Source organism: Oratosquilla oratoria, chromosome 40 (genome assembly GCF_046742065.1).
Source record: "Oratosquilla oratoria isolate Oo_2021 chromosome 40, ASM4674206v1, whole genome shotgun sequence".
Taxonomy (NCBI): Eukaryota; Metazoa; Arthropoda; class Malacostraca; order Stomatopoda; family Squillidae; genus Oratosquilla; species Oratosquilla oratoria.
Window position 1 is genome coordinate 27973334 of NC_134816.1, and position 23087 is coordinate 27996420.

At 43.4% G+C, this 23087-nt stretch overlaps 1 protein-coding gene across 3 annotated transcripts in view; it reads left to right on the forward strand.

Annotated features, from left to right (window-relative positions):
- The window catches only part of LOC143020730 (inactive phospholipase C-like protein 2), a 208285-nt gene that overhangs the window by 174614 nt on the left and 10584 nt on the right, over window positions 1-23087 (forward strand). For all 3 annotated transcript variants that reach the window (XM_076177430.1, XM_076177431.1, XM_076177432.1), the window contains 8 exons: window positions 3171-3264; window positions 12081-12284; window positions 13702-13819; window positions 14484-14655; window positions 15480-15651; window positions 18085-18264; window positions 21301-21479; window positions 22106-22217. In XM_076177430.1, coding sequence (XP_076033545.1) covers window positions 3171-3264; window positions 12081-12284; window positions 13702-13819; window positions 14484-14655; window positions 15480-15651; window positions 18085-18264; window positions 21301-21479; window positions 22106-22217 — 1231 coding nt within the window. The remainder of the gene's footprint in view (window positions 1-3170; window positions 3265-12080; window positions 12285-13701; window positions 13820-14483; window positions 14656-15479; window positions 15652-18084; window positions 18265-21300; window positions 21480-22105; window positions 22218-23087) is intronic.

Consider the following 23087-nt stretch of genomic DNA (forward strand, 5'->3'; position numbering starts at 1 on the left):
TTATAATAAGCAGTCGCTCAAGCAAGGGTTCGAATCCCAGTATAAGAGTTGATTAATTTCAATACATTATAATGACGCATACACAAGTATATACTCTCCAAATACACCCATTAATAATAAAAAAAAACAAATGCTTCAGTAATGGCAGCTGCAACAAGAGTAGCCTGTCAGCTTTGAATCCACCCCAACAGTTGTAAGCTGTCCCAAAACTCGACCACAAGCATCAATAGATATGTGAGAGTCACTTCCTCTTCTAAGAACTCTGGAGATGGAACCAGAAAGTTCCGTAACTTCGCCTCCACTTCAAGCCGTCCCGAAGAAACTCAAAAGTAAAAGAAAAGAAAGAAAAAAAAAATCACCGTGGAATTGTTTGTAGTATGGAAAATGTGCATAAGAAGATTGTGCAATACCTTTCAATCCCATATACCTACAAAAATACAGAAATACGTGTGTGTGTGTATTCACTTGGTCTTTGGATCACGTGTTGGACTCGTGATCGACAGCTATTTCCCTCCTGGAAGAGAGCTCAGAGCTCGTAGGTCCGATCTATGGGTAATGCTATGACCTTGTGTGTGTGTGTGTGTGTGTGTGTGTGTGTGTGTGTGTGTGTGTGTGTGTGTGTGTGAGTGTGTGTGTGTGTGTGTGTGTGTGTGTGTGTGTGTGTGTGTGTGTGTGTGTGTGTGTGTGTGTGTGTGTGTGTGTGTGTGTGTGTGTGTGTGTGGGTGTGTGTGTGTGTGTGTGTGTGTGTGTGTGTGTGTGTGTGTGTGTGTGTGTGTGTGTGTGTGTGTGTGTGTGTGTGTGTGTGTGTGTGTGTGTGTGTGTGTGTGTGTGTGTGTGTGTGTGTGTGTGTGTGTGTGTGTGTGTGTGTGTGTGTGTGTGTGTGTGTGTGTGTGTGTGTGTGTGTGTGTGTGTGTGTGTGTGTGTGTGTGTGTGTGTGTGTGTGTGTGTGGTGTGTGTGTGTGTGTGTGTGTGTGTGTGTGTGTGTGTGTGTGTGTGTGTGTGTGTGTGTGTGTGTGTGTGTGTGTGTGTGTGTGTGTGTGTGTGTGTGTGTGTGTGTGTGTGTGTGTGTGTGTGTGTGTGTGTGTGTGTGTGTGTTGTGTGTGTGTGTGTGTGTGTGTGTGTGTGTGTGTGTGTGTGTGTGTGTGTGTGTGTGTGTGTGTGTGTGTGTGTGTGTGTGTGTGTGTGTGTGTGTGTGTGTGTGTGTGTGTGTGTGTGTGTGTGTGTGTGTGTGTTGTGTGTGTGTGTGTGTGTGTGTGTGTGTGTGTGTGTGTGTGTGTGTGTGTGTGTGTGTGTGTGTGTGTGTGTGTGTCGCTCAGACACACTTGTCAGACACACTTGAGACCCCGATAGAGAACACAGATGACCTTGGAGGGCGTTTCTTTATTTCTATTCTCCTTTATGAAAAAAAACGGGAATTTAATTCTGAAAAAAATGAGCTTCGAAAAACGTTCTTCGACATGAAAACGTTCTTTGAGGTATTGGGACCCCCCTGGGGGGAATTGGGGGGAGGGGAGATTTTAGTCCCTCTGTGGATGCAAAGCCTCATAGATTTATCCCCCCCAGGGTCTTCCCCCCAGCTGTGCCTCGACGCTCAGCAGATCGATAAGTGTCGAAAAAGGTTGAAAATGATTTCCTCTTGATTTCGCCTTTTTCCTGCCTGATCGCGTCACCCCTAGATGCTCGGTCGAGGGGATGTCAATTGCATGTTTTTTTTTTTTTTTTTTTTTTGGGGGGGGGCAGGGAGGCGGAGGGTTTATATACCTCTTCGCTAAGGTAGCGTTTCTCCTCTCTCCCCTCTCCTCTCTCCTCTCTCTCCTCCCTCCTCTCTCCGCTCCTCAAATTCCCTTCTCCCTCACCTTTCTTTCCTCTATTTCCCCTCTCTCCTCTCATCTCCTCTCTCCCCACTCTCCTCTTTCCCGTCTCTCCTCTTTCCCCTCTTTCCTCTCTCTCCTCTCCTCTCTCCCTCCTCTTTCCCCCTCTCCTATCTCTCTCTTTTCCTCCCTTCCTCTTTCCCCTCTCTCCCTTCTTCCCCCACTCCACTCTGTCCTCTCCTCTCCCCTCTCTCACCTCTCCCCTCTCTCTCCTCTACCCTGTCTCCCCTTTCCCCTCTCTCCTGCCTCCTCTCTTTCCCTCTCTCCCCATTCTCCTCTTTCCCCTCTCTCCTCTCTTCTCTCCCCACTCCCCTTTGTCCTCTCCTATCTCCTCTCTCCATTCTCCTTTCTCCCCTCTTTCCTCTATCCCCTCTCTCCTCTCTTCCCTCTCTCCTCTCCTCTCTCTCCTCTCCTCTCTCCTCTCCCTTCACTCCTCTCTCCCTTCTCTCTCCCCTCTCTCCCTTCGCTCTCCCCTACCCTGTCTCCCCTTTCCCCTGTTTCCTCTCTCCCCACTCCACTCTGTCCTCTCCTCTACCCTCTCTCCCATCTTCCCCTTCTCTCCCCTCTCCCTTCTCTCTCCTCTCCTCTCTCTCCACTCCCCTCTGTCCTCTCCTCTCCCCTCTCCTCTCTCTCCACTCCCACCTGTCCTCTCCTATCCCCCTCTTCCCTCTCCCCTTCTTCCCTCTCTCCTCTCATCTCTCCCCCACTCCCCTCAGTCCTCTCCTATCCCCTCTCCCTCTCCCTTCCCTCCTCTCTATCCTCTCTCCCCTCTCCTCTATCCTCTCTTCCCTTTTCCCTCTCTCTCCTGTCTCCCCACTCACCTCTCTTCTCTTCTCTCCCCTCTCTCCGCTCTCCCCTCTCTTCCTATCTCCTCTCCTCTCTCATCCTCAGCCAAATGATACCGTTTGACGTTGGTTGGTCATATCAAAGCATACGAGGATTACATCGTATGGTCTAGGGTTTATTGACTTTATTTTATTCAGAAGAAAAAAAAAACAGAAAGGGAGGTTAACCCCCAACTCCCTCTTTCGCCCCCTCACCCCTCCCTCCTCCTCTTTTTTCCTCCCGGAGTTAAAAAAAAAAAAAAAAAAAAGTGTTGGCTATATCATTTCATATGTCTTTTCCATTCCATGTTTTTCTTTAATTCAATTTAGGTTATTTCAAATCTTATTCATATTTTAATCTCTCCATTGCAGAGTTGATCTATTTCACACTCGTAATGTGTTTCTGTATTTGGCATTTGTGGATTCAGTTTGGATTTTTTTTTTTTTTTTTTTTTTTTTTTTTTTTTTTTTTCAGATGTCTGGCTTGGACAGAGAAGCCCTCAAAAAGATTATTGACAAGTACGAGCCGGCGCCTGAGGCCAGGAAAAGCGGCAGAATGCTAATTGACGGTAAGAGAACTCCAACATCCATTACAAACCGCCCAATTAAGAAGGAAATAGGCAAGAACCTGTTTACCAATAGAATAGCGAACGCATGGAATAGACTTAGTAATCATGTAGTCAGTCTTGGAACTATTGCTTGTTTTAAGAGATAAGGGATATGGAACGGCCTAGTGTAGGCCTTAGGGTCTCTTGCTGTCTCCTTCATTCTTATGTTCTTGCTTCATGGTCATTATCCTCCGTCTGTTAATACCTGGATGGCACCACAACTCTGGTGGGCAATGAGTAATGATTTATATTTATATATAAATATATATATATTTATATATATATATATATATATATATATATATATATGTGTGTGTGTGTGTGTGTGTGTGTGTATTCACTTGGTCTTTGGTCTTTGGATCACGTGTTGGACTCGTGATCGACAGCTATTTCCCTCCTGGAAGAGAGCTCAGAGCTCGTAGGTCCGATCTATGGGTAATGCTATGACCTGGCACACACACACACCCCCAACTCCCCGCCCACGAGAGTTGGAGTAACACCCCTCAGCGCTGCGATACTGATATTATTTCAGCCCCGGGCGAGGATCGAACCCGGACCTCCGTAGTGGCAGGCCAGAGCTCTAACCACAGCGCCATGAGAGGTGTGTGTGTGTGTGTGTGTGTGTGTGTGTGTGTGTGCGTCTGTGTGTGTCTCTGTGTGTGTGTGTGTGTATGCGTGTGCGTGTGTAAGGTCACACCATGACCCATAGATCGGGCCATGTATGAAAGCAAATCCTACAGATTTGACTTTATATGAGCTCTGATTTCACATCTGGGAGCGTAATAGCTGGCGAGTCCAACACGTAATCTAAGACCGTGGTGAATCACACACACACACACACACACACACACACACACACACACACACACACACACACACACACACACACACACACACACACACACACACACACACACACACACACACACACACACACACACACACACACACACACACACACACACACACACGAATGAGAGCCTAGATAAAGCTCTAGATTAATCTCCGACAAGGGAAAGAAGAAATAGACTAACAGAGAAGGGGAGGGGGGTTTATATACATATTGCGACCCCCCTACCCCCCTCCCTAACCCCCCTCCCTACCCCTACCCACTCCCTACCTTCATCCCTAAAAAAAAAAAAAAAATCCCCCTCCTCTCTCCTCCCTCCACCTCCCACCGTCCCCCTCCCCCTCCCCCTCTTCCCCTCCCTATTTCCTCCACAACCAAGGATCAATTAGGTCGTGCGTGGGCGGACGGGACCCTACGAGTGTATCTTGATTCCGTAGAAATACGAGAAACGGTTAGATAGCTTTATTGATGGGGGATGACAGGTGATAATAGATATGAACTGCAAGGTGTAGGCCTTATGGTCTCTTGCTGTCTCCTTCGTTCCTAAGTTCTTATGTTCATATATGTACACGTAGATACACTTACACGCAACGTGCAAATAGTCGTGTTTATACACATATGTACATGTATACGTGTGTGTATACATGTGCATGTGTGTATATGTATACACACGTGTACATGAACATGCATATAGATGTGCACATATATGTAGATGGAGATGTGCACATACATATGCATGGGGTCAGTCTTATCACGCATGAACACACACACACACACACACACACACACACACACACACACACACACACACACACACACACACACACACACACACACACACACACACACACACACATACACACACACACTCGTGACGCAGTGGTTAGAGCTCTCGCCTGCCACTACGGCGGTCAGGGTTCGAATCCCGACCAGGGCTGAAATAATTTCAGTATCGCTGTACTGCGAGTCGTTACTCCATCTCTCGTAGGCGGGGAGTTGGGTGTGTGTGTGTGTGCGTGTAAGGTCACAGTATCATCCATAGATCGTTAATACGAGCTCTGAGCTCTCATCCGGGAGGTTAATTACTGTCGATCACGAGTCCAACACGTGATCCAAGACTATGGTGAATCACACACACACAAACTCCCCCCTCTCTTTTTCTCTCTCTTTCTCTCTGTTATGAAATTAAACTCGCTCAAATAATCACATTAGCACAAGAAAAGAAAAAAACAAACGAAATTAATAACACTCTGCGATGACGTCATACACTTAAGAAAACTGACTAGTTGGAGACAAAGACTCACAAACTGACTCACCTGAGAAGACACAGAATAAATGAATAAATAAATAGATAAATAAATAGATAAATTACTGATGAAAAATGTAGTACCACATTTATCGATCACTTGAAAACTACAGTTGGAAAAAAATAGATATTCAGATTGATAGATATTTGAATAAATAAATAAATGAATAAATAAAATTTATAAATAAAAGATTGAATAAATAGATAGATAAATAAAATTAATAAATGAATTAATAAATGAATATATAAATAAAATATTGAATAAATAGGTAAATAGATAGGTACATAGATATTTATCATATTAGTAAACAAATAAATTAATTAATTAATAAAGAAGTCATTGAACAGATAGATGAATATATGAATAAATAAATCATTAAATTTTTTAGATAAATTAACTGATTATTTGATAAACAAACATATGAATATATAACTAGATAAATGAATAGAAAATAGATAAATAAATAAATAAATAAGAATAAATTAATGAATCCTAGGAAATAGTTTTAAAAATCTATGTAAATCAGGGAGTACATCCTGGCTTATGTCACGCTGTTTATCTCCCGGAGACCATTTCAACGTCAAATAACCATCCGATGTTCAATAACTGTTATTAGTTTTCGCGGTCTGTGGTATTTCATTTTAGAGAAAAAGGGAGAAAAATATGTAGACAATCTGGAACTCTTTACCTCGGGGTAAGTCTGTAGTCTTAAAACTAAGAACACATGACGTAAACAGAGAATGTGTTTTCTTTATAGAAACTTGCACCAATAAGAGAGACAGAATACGCTTTGAACCTTCAACATGTGGGGTTTCCACGCGCCTGTATCTATACACACACACACACACACACACGTACACACATGGTGCTGTGGTTAGAGCTCTGGCCTGCCACTACGGAGGTCCGGGTTCGACCCTCGCCCGGGGCTGAAATAATATCAGTATCGCAGCGCTGAGGGGTGTTACTCCAACTCTCGTGGGCGGGGAGTTGGGGGTGTGTGTGTGTGCAAGGTCATAGCATTACCCATAGATCGGACCTACGAGCTCTGAGCTCTCTTCCAGGAGGGAAATAGCTGTCGATCACGAGTCCAACACGTGATCCAAAGACCAAGTGAATACACACACACGCACACACACACGAATAGAAACTAGATAAGCTGGAACTACCAACATCAAAAGAAAGAATACAGAAAGTTGATATAGTTATCTTCTTCGAAAATCATGAAAGGGTTGGAATTAATCGATAAACTTTTCTAAGTTAGAGATGGAAGAATAACCAGAGAACATTTAGGCTGATAAATAAACAGATAAATAAATAAATAAATAATATTCATATAAATAAATGAATAAATAGATATATAAATACATACATACATACATACATATACCAAAGGCTTCTTTCCCCTTACAAGGGAGGTAGCCAAAAAGAAAAAGACATAAAAACCATTCCCACCCATTCCATCCCTAAATACACTCCACTCCCCTCCACCCTCTCTCTTATCTTGGCACCTCCTGGATGACGGGTCATCCCTGCATCTTGTCTACTGCCCTGGGTCAGAGGCAGTGTTGCAAGACACAGCACATCCACAGCAAGGCCGCTTCATTAAATCGGTGACCCCCCTCTCCGTCCCCTCATGCAGAAAAGGAGAAGACGGGGAGAAATCCCTTCGGGCTGCGTCAATTTTTTCTCACCTCATGCATCACAATATCATACATATACAACCATTCTCCATTCACCCCTGTCTTCTGTCCTCTTCCGTCCTTACTCAACAGACATTCCTCTCTTCCCCAAAGCCCCTTTCACCCCATCCATCCATCTCATCCTAGGTCGCCCCCTCATGTTCACTTCCTCCACATCTACCTTCCATACCTCTTTTACTAGTCTTTCTTCACTCATTCTTTCCATGTGTCCAAACCATCCCAATACTCTTTCATCGACCCTATCTCCCAACTCCCTTTCCACCACTGTTCTCCTCCTCACCTCCTCATTTCTCACTCTCTCCAGCCTAGTAACCCCTATCATACTTCTCAGACACCTCATCTCAAACACATTCAAACTCCTTCTCTCTTCCTCTCTTATGTTCCATCTTTCTGCCCCATACAGTACTGTTGGCACAATCACTCCTTCATACAATCTCCTCTTAGCATCCATTCCCAAATGTCTATTCCTCATTACACTTTTTGATCTACCAAGGCATTTACTCGCTTCTCTCAATCTACATTCTACCTCCACCCCCATTCCTCCCTTTCCTACCACATTCGCACCCAAGTATCTAAAACTATCCACTTCCTCCAGTCGCTCTCCCTTAATGCTCACTTCCAGTCTGCTGCCACTTTCACCCCTTGTACATCTCATCACCTTACTTTTACCCACATTTATCTTCAACTTTCTTCTTTCACACACTCTCCCAAACTCTGTCACCAACTTCCTCAATCCCTCCTCTGATCCTGCTACAAGCGCAGTGTCGTCCGCAAACAACAGCTGGCTCACCTCCCACTTTTCTCCATTTTCTTTAAACATCTCCAATCCCTGTCCCACCACCCTTGCATTTACCTCTCGCACCACCCCATCCATGTATAAGTTGAACAGCCAGGGCGACATAACACATCCCTGACGAAGTCCCACCTTTACCTCGAACCATTCACTCTCTCCATTTCTAATCCTGACACATGCTCTACTACTCTCGTAAAAACTCTTTTCAGATCCTAGAAGCTTTCCTCCTATCCCGTATATCTGCATAACCTCCCACAGTGCCTTCCTGTCTACCCTGTCCTAGGCCTTTTCCAGATCCATAAAAGCCCAAAAAACATCCTTACCTTTTCCTATAGCTTTCTCACATATCTGTCTTACCACAAAAACCTGATCTACACAACCTCTACCGGTCCTAAATCCACACTGTTCCTCACCAATTACTCCCTCTGTTCCTCTCCTAATCCTCTCAATCAAGATCCTCCCATAAGCTTTCCCAACTACACTTAACAAGATAATCCCTCTGAAACTACTACACTCACACTTGTCCCCTTTTCCCTCGTAAAGTGGAACTATACAGGCACTCCTCCAGTCCTCCGGCACTCTACCCTCTCTCCAGCAAACATTAAATAACCTCACTAGCCTCCACCATCACTGTACCTCCTTTTTTTTTAGACATTCTGCATGGCATCCATCCAGACCAGGTGCCTTACCTGCTCTCACCATCTTCACAACTGCCTTCACTTCATCCTTCCTTATTTCTCCTCCATTTTTCTCACTCATCACCGCCATTTTCTTAGCACTTCCCGCTGCAACTATTTTTCCCTCCCTATCCTCCTTCACATTTAGCAACTCCCTAAAATACTCTGCCCAGCTTCCCCTTACTGCCTTCTCTTTCATTATCATCTCTCCATCTGCACCTTTTACTTTTTTTTCTCTACTTGATTCGCCTCCTCTTCCCCTCTTAATTTCTTTTCAAAACTTCTTTTTATTACTTTCAAAATTTTCTGTCATACTCTTACCCCATTTCACATCTGCTCTCCTCTTTGCCTCCTTTACCATTTGATTTACTTCTCTTTTCTTTTCTTTTCTTTGTACCTCTCATATGACTCCCTCGTCCTATTTTGTAACCAATCTGTGAAAGCTCGCTTCTTCTCTTCTACAACCTTCTTTGTTTTCTCATCCCACCATTCACTACCCTTCCTTCTATTTCCTCCCTTCCTTCTTGTTTCACACACCATCTTTGCACACTTAGTGAATCCCTCCTTGAACCATCCCCATTCTTCCTCCTCTCCTAGCTATACTCTACTGTATCCTTTACTCCCTCCCACTCCTCTCTCAGCTTCTACTTGTACTCCTCCTTTTCCTTTAAAGAGTTCACTCTAAGCACCTCCCTACCTTTATTCCTTTTCCTCTTTCTCCATTTATACTCCACTCTCAACTTACCTTCCACCAAAAAATGATCTGATATTCCCCCACTCTCTCCCCTTAGCACATGTACATCCTTAACTCTTCCTATTATACTCCTATCTACCACTACATAATCCATTAATGCTCTATCTACCACCCTTCCATCCACCACCCTCTCCCATGTGTACTTATGCTCGACTTTCTTCCGAAACACTGTATTTGCTATCATCAACTCCCTTTCTAGACACATCTCCACCATCAACTCTCCACTACGATTCTTTCCTGGAACTCCACATTTCCCAACCACTCTGTCAATTGGTTCATTTCCTGCCTTAGCATTAAGGTCTCCCAATACTACTACATTGACGTTCCTCCCTAATCCCTCTATACACTTACAAAAACCCACATCTTTCCCAGTTTCACCTTCATCCACATTATCCTTGAGGAAACCTCCTTCCACTCCACTACATGTTTACCTATCTCTTCACTTACTAGTATAGCCACCCCTTCTCTCCCTCTCCCTCTCTTCACTCCTGAAAACCTCCCAATTACACTCCCAAACTCACACTCTCAACTTAGTTTCACTCAAAGCCAACACATCCATCTTTCCTCTGACAAACATACTACCCATATCTTCCCTTTTACTCTCATCTGTACCACATCCACGCACAATAAAAGACCCAAACCTTAGGGTGCTGGTTGGAAAACTCCTAGACCCTCTTATGCCTTTACTTTTTTTAGGATGTTCCCTGTGGGGCTACAGGGAGAAGGATGCCTGGTCCCAATCCCCGTCCCGTTTTTCTCGCCTCATATGATCCAAGTGGGAATACTTGGTGGCAGTATTCTTTTCCCCCACCACAGGGGATAAATAGATGAATGAATAATCAAATAAATTAACAAAGTCGATACAATGGAAATTTAGTACTTTAAAAGCATTTTATACTAACTCTGAGAGAAAATAGTTAAATCAGAACTACCAAGAATAGAACTGGAGAAAACAATATGTGTTTAGAAGTTAACGAAACCACTCAAATAGAATACAAGTAAAAGGGATGATAACGTATAACGTAGAGAAGCTAATTGTTCGTAATAGGGGCTTTAGGCAAATGTAGATCATATGGTAATCCAATCCCGGCCCACGTAGCTCGTAACTGAGAGAACGACATATTTGTGACGTCATTAATCTCAGTTCTGCTCCTGTAACTCGATTAAGTAAACTCAGTTAGGAGGATGACCAGATGCACTGTTCGTGTGAGTACATAACCCACTCACATTCATCAGTCAGTTCATCATTTAATGTCGCGTGGGTAGGTTGGTAGATTAGGTAGGTTGGTAGGTTGGGGGGCGGGTCGGTAGGTTAAGTAAGTAGGTAGGGGTGTGGGAGGTGGGTAGGTAAGTACGTAAGTACGTACATACATAGGTAGATTGATCACATGAATGCGTAGATAAATGAACAAAGATATAGATCACATAAAAGCGTAGATAGACAGATATATAGATTGATAGAGAGGTAAATAGGGAGATATATAGATCCATACATACATACATACATACATACATACAAACATACATACATACATACATACATAGATAGATAGATAGATAGATTGATAGATGAATAGACAGATAGACTTAAAAACGAATGGGCACATAGAAAACCAGAGAAATATTCATATAGACAGAACGGAAAAACAGAGATGGGTTTACATACAGATAGATAGATAAGTAAAGATATGGAAATAGACGGAGGAATGGATAGAGAGAAGGACAAACACATAGACAAATAGAGATAAGAGAGAGAGAGAGAGAGAGAGAGAGAGAGAGAGAGAGAGAGAGAGAGAGAGAGAGAGAGAGAGAGAGAGAGAGAGAGAGAGAGAGAGAGGGACGCAAGGATTGGTTTGTGCAAAACGATGAACATAAAACAGACAAGGAAGAATGCATTTTCTTCTTCTTCTTTTTCTTTCTTCTTCTTTTTCTTTTTCTTTTTCTTTTTCTTTTTCTTTTTCTTCTTCTTTTTCTTCTTCTTCTTCTTCTTCTTCTTCTTCTTTTTCTGCAGAGGACCCTGAAGTCTTGCTTATGGCTAGCCTGCCTCAGTAGCACGACTAGAATATGATTTTTTTTTCTTCTTCTTTTCTTCCCTTTCTCTTTCTTTTGTTTTTCTTAGCATATTCACTATCCGTTCCAGTAGTATGACTAGAATATGAGATTGATATAAGAACGATTTATCTATTTATTAATTCCTTTGTTTATGTTATTTTATTTTCTATTCTTATTTTATTTAATATAATTTTATTTTATTTTATTTATATATTTGTTTTTACTAAGTCTCTATAAATGCACGATTTACATGTCTGTCCTTAGCTTTGTAAAGCCCAGCGCCCTCTAATGTCGTGGCCTTCAATATCCGGCAGGGTTTTCCTGTATCAAGCATTTAAGAAGATAATTTGTATTTGTTTCTTTAAAATATGGACACATGTTCATTACGGTGTTAATACGGCAATTTTCAAATAAATACGAGTTTATTTTAGAAAACTTAAAATGCTCGAAAATATCTGCATTAAGATGTGTTTATATTTTCACAAGTAAGAGCCATCAAAAAAGTTTTCAAATGGAATATTTATATCTAAAAAAATAAACTTAAAGGGGCGTATTTCAGAATAAAAAAAAAATGTCAGAGAACTTCGCATATTTTCCAACTATGTTCACTTTTTTTTTTTTTTTTAACGGGATCACAATTCCAGGTTTCACGAAATACTTGCTGAGTGAGGACTGTGACGCGTTTGATCCGACACACAGGATGGTGTGTCAGGATATGACACAGCCTCTGACCCACTACTTCATCTCGACCTCCCACAACACGTACCTGCTCGAGGATCAGCTTAAAGGACCATCGAGTGTCGACGGTTACATCCGAGTGTTAGCTTGCGGTTGTCGTTGTGTCAAAGGTAAATCGAAAACCAACAACTAAAGGGGCTATCACACTGGGCTATTTTTCCTTCAACCTCCGACTCATCGGTGGTACCTACCTCCAACCTCCAGAATTTCCCCCCCCCGTAAAAGCATTATGGTCAACAGTTTTGTTATATTAATAAAAAGACACTGAATGTCATTCGATATGCTGGAGGGAAATTATTTTTCTCCAGCATAATCAGATTCCTTTCCGAAAGTTGCGGGCTGCAAATTTGCTCCAACAATCGGAGGAAAAATTGCCCAGTGTGATAACCCCATAGGATTGGCGCTGTCAAGTGTAAGATTGGCACTGTCAAGGGGGAATGCAACACAATCAAGGGTGAATGTAGCACTGTCAAGTGTGAGCACACTTTCAAGGGTGAATCACTGTCAAGGGTGAATGTAGCACTGTCAAGAGTGAGTATAACACTGTCAAGGGTAAGTATAGCACAGTCATGGGTGAGTGTAGCACTTTCAAGGGTGAATCACTGTCAAGGGTGAATGTAGCACTGTCAAGTGTAAGATTAGCACTGTCAAGGGTGAATGTAGCACAGTCAAGGGTGACTGTAGCACTGTCAAGGATGAGTGTAGCACAGTCAAGGATGAGCATAGCACAGTCTAGGTGAATGTAGCACTTTCAAGGGTGAATGTAGCACTGCCAAGGGTGAATGTAGCACTGTCAAGGGCAAGTGTAGCATTTTCAAGGGTAAATCACTGTCAAGGGTGACTGTTGCACTGTCAAGGGTGAGTGTAACACTTTCAAGGGTGAATCACTGTCAAGGGTGAATGTAGCACTGTCAAGGGTGAGTGTAGCATTTTCAAGGGTGAATCACTGTCAAGGATGAGTGTAGCACAGTCAAAGGTGAGTGTAGCACTTTCAAGGGTGAATCACTGTCAGGGATGAATGTAGCACTGTCAAGAGTGAGTATAACACTGTCAAGGGTGAGTGTAGCACAGTCAAGAGTTACTGTGGCCCTGTCGAGGGTGAGTGTAGCACTGTCAGAGGTAAGTAGAGTACTGTCAAGGGTGAATGTAGCACTGTTGAAGGTGAGTAGCACTGTCAAGGGTGAGCGTAGCACTGCTATATGTAAGAATAGCACTGCCAGATGTAAGTTTAGCACTGCCAGAGATTCTTTTTCAGCCAAGAGAAGATTAAATTGGTTAAAGATGATCTAGATGAACACATTGACGAGTGGCGTTGTTTTGTGCATTTATTCTGGCTAACGCGATAAGAAGAGACGGGACTTCTGTAGGGGGGGGGGGAACGATGGAGATGGAGGTGGAGGGGAAGAGAGGGAAGGAAAGACCGAAGAGGAGGTGGGTGGACTGCGTGAGGGAGGATCTGAGAAGGGGGGAAAGGTGAAGAGAAAGAGGAAGTGTTTAAGTTGGTTTCTGTTTTGTTTCGTTTCGCAGTGGATGTCTGGGATGGACCCGAGGAACCAGTCGTCTTCCACGGTAACACGCTTACTAGTAAAGTCGCCTTCTCGGAGGTCGTCGACGTCATCGGCAGCTACGCATTCGACTTCTCTGTGTAAGTAATCACTTATTTCTCCTCAAGCTCACTGCCACGATTTTTTCTTTCTTTCAAGTGATATACTCGTACGTGCGCTTTCTCTAGATAAACTTAGGTTTAAGAAGGAAATAGGCAAGAACTGGTTTACCAGCAAAGTAGTTAACGAATGGAATAAACTTAGTATGACCATGTAGTGAGCACTGAAACTTTTGGTTGTTTTAAGAAAAGATGAGATAACTTTATGGATAGGAATGACAGGTAGTTAGGGACATGGAACTGCCGAGTGTAGGCCTTATGGTCTCTTGCAGTCTTCTCCATTCTTATGTTCTTATGAAACAATTGGTTATTTTAAGAGAAGATGAAATAACTTTATGGATAGGGATGACAGGTGGGAAGGGACATGGAACTGCCTAGTATAGACCTTATAGTCTCTTGCAATCTCCATTCTTGTGTTTTTATATACTGCAGAAAGTCAAAGGCTGGTAAGGGATATGGAACTTCCTAGTGTAGGCCTCATGGTCTCTTGCAGTCTCCTACATTGTTATATTCTTATATACTGCAGAAAGTCAAAGGCTGGTAAGGGAAATAGAACTTCCTAGTGTAGGCCTCATGGTCTCTTGGAGTCTCCTCCATTTTTATATTCTTATATTACTTGTTTCTTCTTCTTCTCTTTGGGCAACAGATTCCCTGTGATCGTTCACATAGAAACGCATTGCACGGTGAAACAGCAGAAGCAGATGGCGAAGATACTGAAGAGGGTTTTAGGAACAGCCCTCTACGTTCACCCGAAGAACGCCACTTCTCCAATCACAGCGATGAGTCCGCACGATCTGAGGTATAAGATCATCCTAAAGGTAAGTCGACAGGAAGCATGGAAAGCATACACAGCATACACACATGCATACACACAAACGATTGTGAAGTGGCAATGAAACATTGTGCTTAGTGTTTGAAGTTTTATTTAGAACCAGACTTTTCGATCTCTTGGGGCTTCTTCAGTGGGCCCTCTTCGGTCCACTGAGGAAGACCCAAGTGGTCGAAACGTCTGGCACTGAATACAACTCCATACTTTAGTCTTAATGTTTTGTTTGCTACCTCACATTCATATCCTGTCATTCATGACATACATACATACATACATACATACATACATACATACATACATACATACATACATATATACATACATACATACACACATACATATATATCATTACAAAGCCCCAACACATCAAACACACACACTCACACACACACACACACACACACACACACACACACACACACACACACACACACACACACACACACACACACACACACACACACAATTCAGACAGTGGTTACTTTATCATCCAAAGAAAACCCACCTTAAGATACGTTTTGCTCAGTATTATTATCACCCAACGATGATCGTTCATGGCTCAATGATGATCATCAAACGATTGTCTAGATCAGTAATGCTTTGTTTATGAATGGGTCTATTTTAACTTCGAGCTCCAAAGTACAAAGCTGATGGTTTTAGCCGAACCTACAAACGCGTTTACCCAAATAAAATTATGCCACTTATGATACTCGTCACACACCATTGTCTCTGGTAGACTAAGTAATCTCACCGAGCATAACGAACCTTTAGTAAGCGTCGAGTCCTGACGTTGCCCAACGGTGGCTCTTGTAGGGGAAGCGTCTGCCGGACCCAGCGGCTCCCGAGGGCGATGTGACGGAGGAGGATGAGGGTGGCGAAGTGCAAGATCCGTCTCGCAACAGGAGGACACTCTGCAAAGAACTGGCGTCCCTCTTCTCCATCGGCAGAACCCGTTACCGGGACCTCAATCCGACCAAACTCTCAAGTAGGTGCACTGTCATTCAGCCAGCCAGAGGTGGTGGTGCTGCTGCTGCTGCTGCTGCTATGGATTTTTGTCTCTGTCTATGTCTCAGTATCTCCACCACAACACCCAACTTCTCTCTCTCTCTCTCTCTCTCTCTCTCCGTCCCTCTCACTCCCTCCTTCTCTCTCTCTATCCCCCTGTCTCCCTCTCTTTTTCTCCGTCCCTCTCCCTCCCTCCTTCTCTCTCTCTCTCTCTCTTCTCTCTCTCTATCTCTCTCTCTATTTCTCCCTCTTCCTCACTCTCTCTCTCTTCATCTCCCTATCTTTTCCTCTCTCTCTCTCTCTCTCTCTCTCTCTCTCTCTCTCTCTCTCTCTCTCTCTCTCTCTCTCTCTCTCTCTCTCTCTCTCTCTCTCTCTCTCTCTCTCTCTCTCTGTTGACTCTAAGTCTAGCTATATTTTCTTCTGCATAGCCTAAATAAGAGTAATGAACAGATTATGTTCTCCAGGACAAAGAGAAATCTCTTGTTGACTTATGTGTGTATGTATGTATGTATGTACGTGTGTGTGTGTGTGTGTGTGTGTGTGTGTGTGTGTGTGTGTGTGTGTGTGTGTGTGTGTGTGTGTGTGTGTGTGTGTGTGTACACTCATCCACAGTTTGTATAAAAAAAAAAACAGCGTTGCTGCAGAACGTCCCACTGTAGAGGAACCTGACTGTATCTTTGGCAGAAACTGACTGTACACAGTAGTAGTAAGACTCTACTATTCCCCTGTAGTGTCTGTAGATGATAATTGTGTATAAAATCATCTTTCTTTTGTTGTCCCTCAAGTATGTGTCGAGGGAACACTTGACATGTATTTTACAAAATATTTAGGCGATATCACATTGGGCTATTTTTCCTCCGATTGTTGGAGCAAATTTGCATCCTGAAGCTTTCGGAAAGGAAGCTGATACTCTGGAGGAAAATAAATTTCCCTCCAGCATTCTATTCATTTTTGTTGAGAAAACAAAATTATTTTGCCAAAGTGATATTACGACGGAAATTTTTTTTGAAGATGGTCAATACCGCCAATTAATTGGAGGTTGGAGGAAAAATAGCCCAATGTGATAACCCTCAAGGTGTCCACACACCGATTTTGTGAGAAATGGTGTTGAGGCCAGTCCTCACAAAATCCTCACTGTCTGTGGACTTGATTCCAATCGTGAGATGGAATTACCCGGCTTCATTTAATTACTCCACTTGAAGCGAGAACAGTAACGTGAAGAGGAGGGTCGAAGGAACTGTAGCCTCGAGGATCCAAATGTCGACAGTTATCCAATCAAATCATTTAGGGAATGGGAAAGAACTTAATAGATTTTTTTTATCTATATTGAAAAAAGTGTTGATTTTATGTTTCATCCGTGTTTGCGTATTCAAAATACTTTCCTATCTCATCGTATTTCTCAGTACTATGAGGCCTTAGACTTGGATCTTTGGGACATACGATCAGGGAGTTGATCCCGGGCATCACTAGAACTCTGCACGCTTCTGAGTCGTGAGAGGATTGGCCTCAATGAAGCCAATCGTATGCGAGTAGGAACGGGCTTAGGTGACATGTGTATCAGTAGGAAACGGATACACCGGGCGGTGGTGAGCGAATTCGACCCGGGAAGTTAAAAAAGAGCTCCGGAAATGAACTCAAAATTCGAGAACGGGGATGACGGCTAAGCCTCCATGAATAGATTGTGAAGGATCTATAAATTTATTGCATTGTGGCATTCATCGACTATAAGAATACTACAAGAAAATAGGCAAAGAAGTAAGACTTTAAGAAAATAAATAAGGAAAAGACAGTACCTATACATGTATTTTAGATTATTTTAAGATATACATACATATACCAACGGCTTTTTTCCCCTTACACGGGGGGTAGCCAAAAAGAAAAAGGCATAGAAACCACTCCCACCCATTCCATTCCCTATATATTCCACTCCCCTCCACCCTCCTCTCTCCCTTTTATCTTGGCACCTCCTGGATGACGGGTCATCCCTGCATCCTGTCCACTGCCCTGGGTCAGAAGCAGTGTCGCAAGATATACAGAAATATATATATGAAATAAAGTAGTTATTAAAACGAACACTGTAAGCGGAAATGGTACTGATAATATCCCTTAAATTTTGCGAAACAGCAAAATAACTTTAAAAACTGTTACCTTGGAAAGTGGGAAAATATCCTTGGAAAAAAAAGGAAGAAAAAAAAACACAGCCCCCGAATATTGAGGCGATTGGAAAAAGACCCCCCCCCAAAAAAAAAAAGAAAAAAAAAAAACAATGATGCGTACCTACATCATAACATGTAAAGCGTGAGTGAAAAAATAGCCCCCGAAAAATTTTAGGCAATTTGGAAAAGTCCCCCCCCCCAAAAAAAAAAATCACTGACGGTTACCTACAGTATAACATTCGTTCCCTTTCCCGCAGTGTCTCGTGACGAAATGTGGAGTGTGAGTGAATCTACTGCGGGTAAACTCTCGCATACCTCTGCCGAAGAACTAGTCAACCACAATAAGGACTATCTCACCAGAGTCTACCCAAATCCCTCCAGGGTCGACTCCTCCAATTACAATCCTCAAGATTTCTGGAACGCGGGATGCCAAATGGGTAAGTCTAAGGGTCGTGCTTTCAAAACATTTCTCCACTAGAAAGTAGAGAGCTTGACCTGGTTTTCTAGATAACCTTAGGTGTCTTAATAGGTACATACATACATATACCAAAGACTTTTTTCCCCTACACGGGGGGTAGCCAAAAAGAAAAAGGCATAGAAACCATTCCCACCCATTCCTTTTCCTATATATTCCACTCCCCTCCACCCTCCTCCCTCCCTCCCATCTTGGCACCTCCTGGATGACGGGTCATCCCTGCATCCTGTCCACTGCCCTGGGTCAAAGCAGTGTCGCAAGACACAGCACATCCACAGCAAGGCCGCTTCATAAATTCGGCGACCCTCTCTCTCCGTCCCCTCATACAGAAAAGGAGAAGACGGGGAGAAATCCCTTCGGGCTGCGTCAATTTTTTTCTCATACATACTTCCTCACCCCACATCCCCCATCCACTCCACCTCATGCATCACAGCATCATTTATACACAACCCCTCTCCATTCACCCCTATCTTCTGTCCTCTCCCGTCCTTCCTCCACAGACATTCCTCTCTTTTGTAATGTCCCTTTCACTCCATCCATCCATCTCATCCTAGGACGCCCCCTCATATTCACTCCTTTCACATCTGCCTTCCACACTTCTTTTACTAATCTTTCTTCACTCATTCTTTTCATGTGTCCAAACCATCCTAATACTCTTTCATCAACCCTATCTCCAAGTTCCCTTTCCACCCCTGTTCTCCTCCTCACCTCCGCATTTCTCACTCTATCCAGCCTAGTAACCCCTATCATACTTCTCAGACATTTCATCTCAAACGCGTTCAAACTCCTTCTCTCTTCCTCTCTCATGTTCCATGTTTCTGCCCCGTACAATACTGTTGGCACAATCACTCCTTCATATAACCTCCTCTTAGTATCTATTCCCAAATGTCTATTTCTCATTACACTTTTCAATCCACCAAGACATTTACTCGCTTCTCTCAATCTACATTCTACCTCCACCCCCACTCCTCCCTTTCCTGCCACATTTGCACCCAAGTATCTAAAACTATCCACTTCCTCCAGTCTTTCACCGTTAATGCTCACTTCCAGCCTGCTGTCACTCTCTCCCCTTGTACATCTCATCACCTTACTTTTGCCCACATTTATCTTCAGCTTCCTTCTTTCACACACCTTCTCAAACTCTGTCTCTAACTTCCTCAATCCCTCCTCTGATCCTGCTACAAGCGCAGTGTCGTCAGCAAACAACAGCTGGCTCACCTCCCATTTTTCTCAATTTTCTTTAATCATCTCCAACCCCTGACCCACGACCCTTGCATTCACCTCTCGCACCACCCCATCCATGTAAAGATTGAACAGCCAGGGCGACATAACGCATCCCTGACGAAGTCCCACCTTTACCTCAAACCATTCACTCTCTCCATTTCTAATCCAAACACAAGCTCTACTACTCTCATAAAAACGCTTGACTGCTCTTAACAGCTTTCATCCTAGCCCATATATCTGCAGTACCTCCCACAGTGCCTTCCTGTCTACCCTGTCATAAGCCTTTTCCAGATCCATTAAAGCCCAAAAAACATCCTTACCTTTTCCTATAGCTTTCTCACATATCTTTCTTACCACAAAAATCGGATCTACACAACCCCTACCTGTCCTAAACCCACACTGTTCCTCACCAATTACTCCCTCTGTTCCTCTTTTAATAGGTAATATATAAAATCTAGTTTCCGTAAGTATAGCTACTGAAGTTATTTTCTAATAGAAGTTATTTCATAACAGTAGAGAGCGTTCGTCAAGGTTGGCGAAAGGTTTTGAAAGTACGGCCCCATCCATGAGCGGAACCATCTCCCATCTCCCTTAGTTAATAGTCCCACTCTTCATACTTTTAGAAACGAGATCACCCATCATAACCCCCCTCTCCTCAGTCCTGACCCAAATTCTGATGCAGCATCCAATAGTGGAATAATCTCCCATCTCAGTTAATACTCCCACTCTTCATACTTTTAGAAACGCGATCATCCATCATTACCCCCCTCTCCTCAGTCCTGACCCTAATTCTGATGCCACCCTTAACCCTTATCCTAACTCCATTCCTGGTCCAAATCTTGTCTCTAACCCGTAATTCCTCCGCTCAGCACCCGCAAATCATGCCGCCCGTGAGCGGCTCTCTGCGGACTCCCTTAAAGAAAGAAAAGAAACAAGCCTCGACGTTCAAACCTCCTGCCCGTACTTCCTGAGCCACGACACAAAATCTAATAGATATCCCTGAAAAGTGCTCAGTGGTAATAGCCCCCTTTCGTACGCAACTATCTTTTCATTTTCCTACAGACTTCTCTTTCCTTCCCACAAAAACCGATCCCGCTAAAGCGGGTTGTCTTTTCTAGGTAGTCCATGGCCCATGATCTGGGGTCTCAGGCCATTATATCGTGTATTTTTCAGAGGAATGCTCTAAAAAAAAGTTAATGGAATATTTTGGTGTCCAAAGCCATCATCGTGGCACTGTTTATGGGACTGCTCCTGAATCCGGGTTCTGTATTAGAAAGAAGAACAAGAAAAGAAAGAAGAAAAAATAATGATAACCTTTTCGGTGTCCAAAGTCATTATAGTGACACGATTCAGAAGAATGCTCCAGAATACGGAGTCTATATTCGAAAAAATTCAACAAAGTTATTTGTGTAATGATAACAAGACGCATGTTTACATAGATCTTGTGTGTCATAGGTCACACTGGGCTGTCCGCAGGACAGTATTTTTTAGCCCACGATCAGATTATTTTCATTCAGTTGAGGGTCAAACTGAGGACATACAAAGAGTCACGATCGACTAAACCCCAGTACTGACCCAATATGACCTCCATCTGGCTTTGACTTGAAAAAAAAAGATCACAGAGTTGAATCCAGTGTAGGCTCTAGTTGTTGGGTTGGGTTGGGTAAGGGAGAGGATGGCCGAGAACAGAACGCATATACAAAACCTAAGTCTAAAACGACTACCCACGCTCTCTGAAGTGTGTAACCCAACCTTCCTTCCTTTCATCCTCCAGCGGCCCTGAACTTCCAGACACCCGGACAGATGATGGACGTGTACGAAGGCCGCTTCCGGGCCAACGGGGCTTGTGGGTATGTCCTCAAGCCTGCCGTCATGAGGGAACACATCTCCTTCTTCAGCGCCAACTCGAGGGAGACCATCCCTGGAGTCGCGCCTCAGCTTCTGAAGATAAAGGTGAGTTGGTGGCAAGGGTGGGAATGACCAAAAGTCTCGTTTACACGGGGCAAATTGAGAGGCAAGTCAAGAATGTAAATTACTTCAACTGGAGAGGAAAGTGATTAAGTACGTGTTCACACAGGTCAAGTCAGAGACAAGTGGCCTGTGTGAACATGTACTTGCTCGCTTTGCTCTCCAGTTCAAGTAGGTTGCACACTTGACTTGCCTCTCAACTTGCCCCATGTAAACGAGACTTGAGGCCAAGTGAGTGAAAGACAAAACCAAGCTCTAACTTCATAAAAAAAAATCATTTGTTGTTGTTATAGACCGTAATTTACCAGCGCCTCTATCCTACCTTCATTTGTCGGGCTGCTCCATAAGAGATGATTGTAGACAGCTATGGATCAAAAGATCACTCCGTACTTTCCTCTTTCAGAGGCAGTGTAATATAGTACGGTTCTAAGTTGTAAGATTAATTTAGATATACACTTAAGCAATACGTTGCAATGCCTGGTTCGCCTTTTTATTCATTTCCTCGTTCAACTGTTTATTCTTAGCCTCCGACCTTGGTATGGGCCAAAAAGTCTTCTATCGTTGTGACCCTCCTTTGTAATCCTTTTGTAAGCCTTTGTGTCCTTCGACAGATCATCAGTGGACAGAACCTCCCGAAGCCGAGTGGGTCCACGGCGACGAAGGCGTCTTTCATCGACCCTTACGTCGTTGTCCAGGTCTTTGGTATTCCAGCAGACTGTGCAGGTAAGGTTCTCCCTGTTCTGCAGGTATGCAAGGTTCTTCTGGTTCTGCGGGGGACATGGGAAGAGAGTTGAGTTGGTAAGGCAAGGAAGTGACTACGATGTTTGAAAATAGGGATCTTCTGGTTCTTTGTCCAGGTCTTTGGTACTCCAGCAGACTGTACAGGTAAGGTTCTCCCTGCTCTGCAGATATGTAAGGTTCTTCTGGCTCTGTGGGGTATATGGGAAAATAATCGATTTGGTAAGGCAAGGAAGTTACTACGATGTTTGAAAATAGGGATCTTCTGGTTCTTTGTTCAGGTCGTCGATATTCCAGCAGATTGTGTAGGTAAGGTTCTCACTGCTCTGCAGGTATGTAAGGTTCTTCTGGCTCTGTGGGATGATATAGGGAGAGAGTTGAATTGGTAAGGCAAAGAAGTGACTACGATGTTTGAAAATAGGGATCTTCTGGTTCTTTGTTCAGGTCGTCGGTATTCCAACAGATTGTGCAGGTATGTAAGGTACTTCTTGCTCTGTGAGTGATACGGAAAGAGAATTGAGTTAATAAAGCGAGGAAGGGGATACGATGACCTAAAATAGGGATCTTCTGGTTCATGGGATGATACGGAAAGAAAGTTGACCTTGTGAGGCGAGGAAATGTATATGAAGCTTACAAATAAGGATCATCTGGTTCTGTGGATGGTGCAGAAAGAGAATAGAATCAGTGAGTTGAAAAATTAATATTACTTTTAAAAGTGAAACTAAAAAGAGTCTCTAGTGTGAACTAGATGTCTGGGTGACGAGATGGGAAAGGAAGAGAGGAAGAGGAAGATCGATGTTCTGTGTGGAAAAGAGGGAGCAAAGGCGAGAGGAAGTGAATTAGGTAACAAGAGGG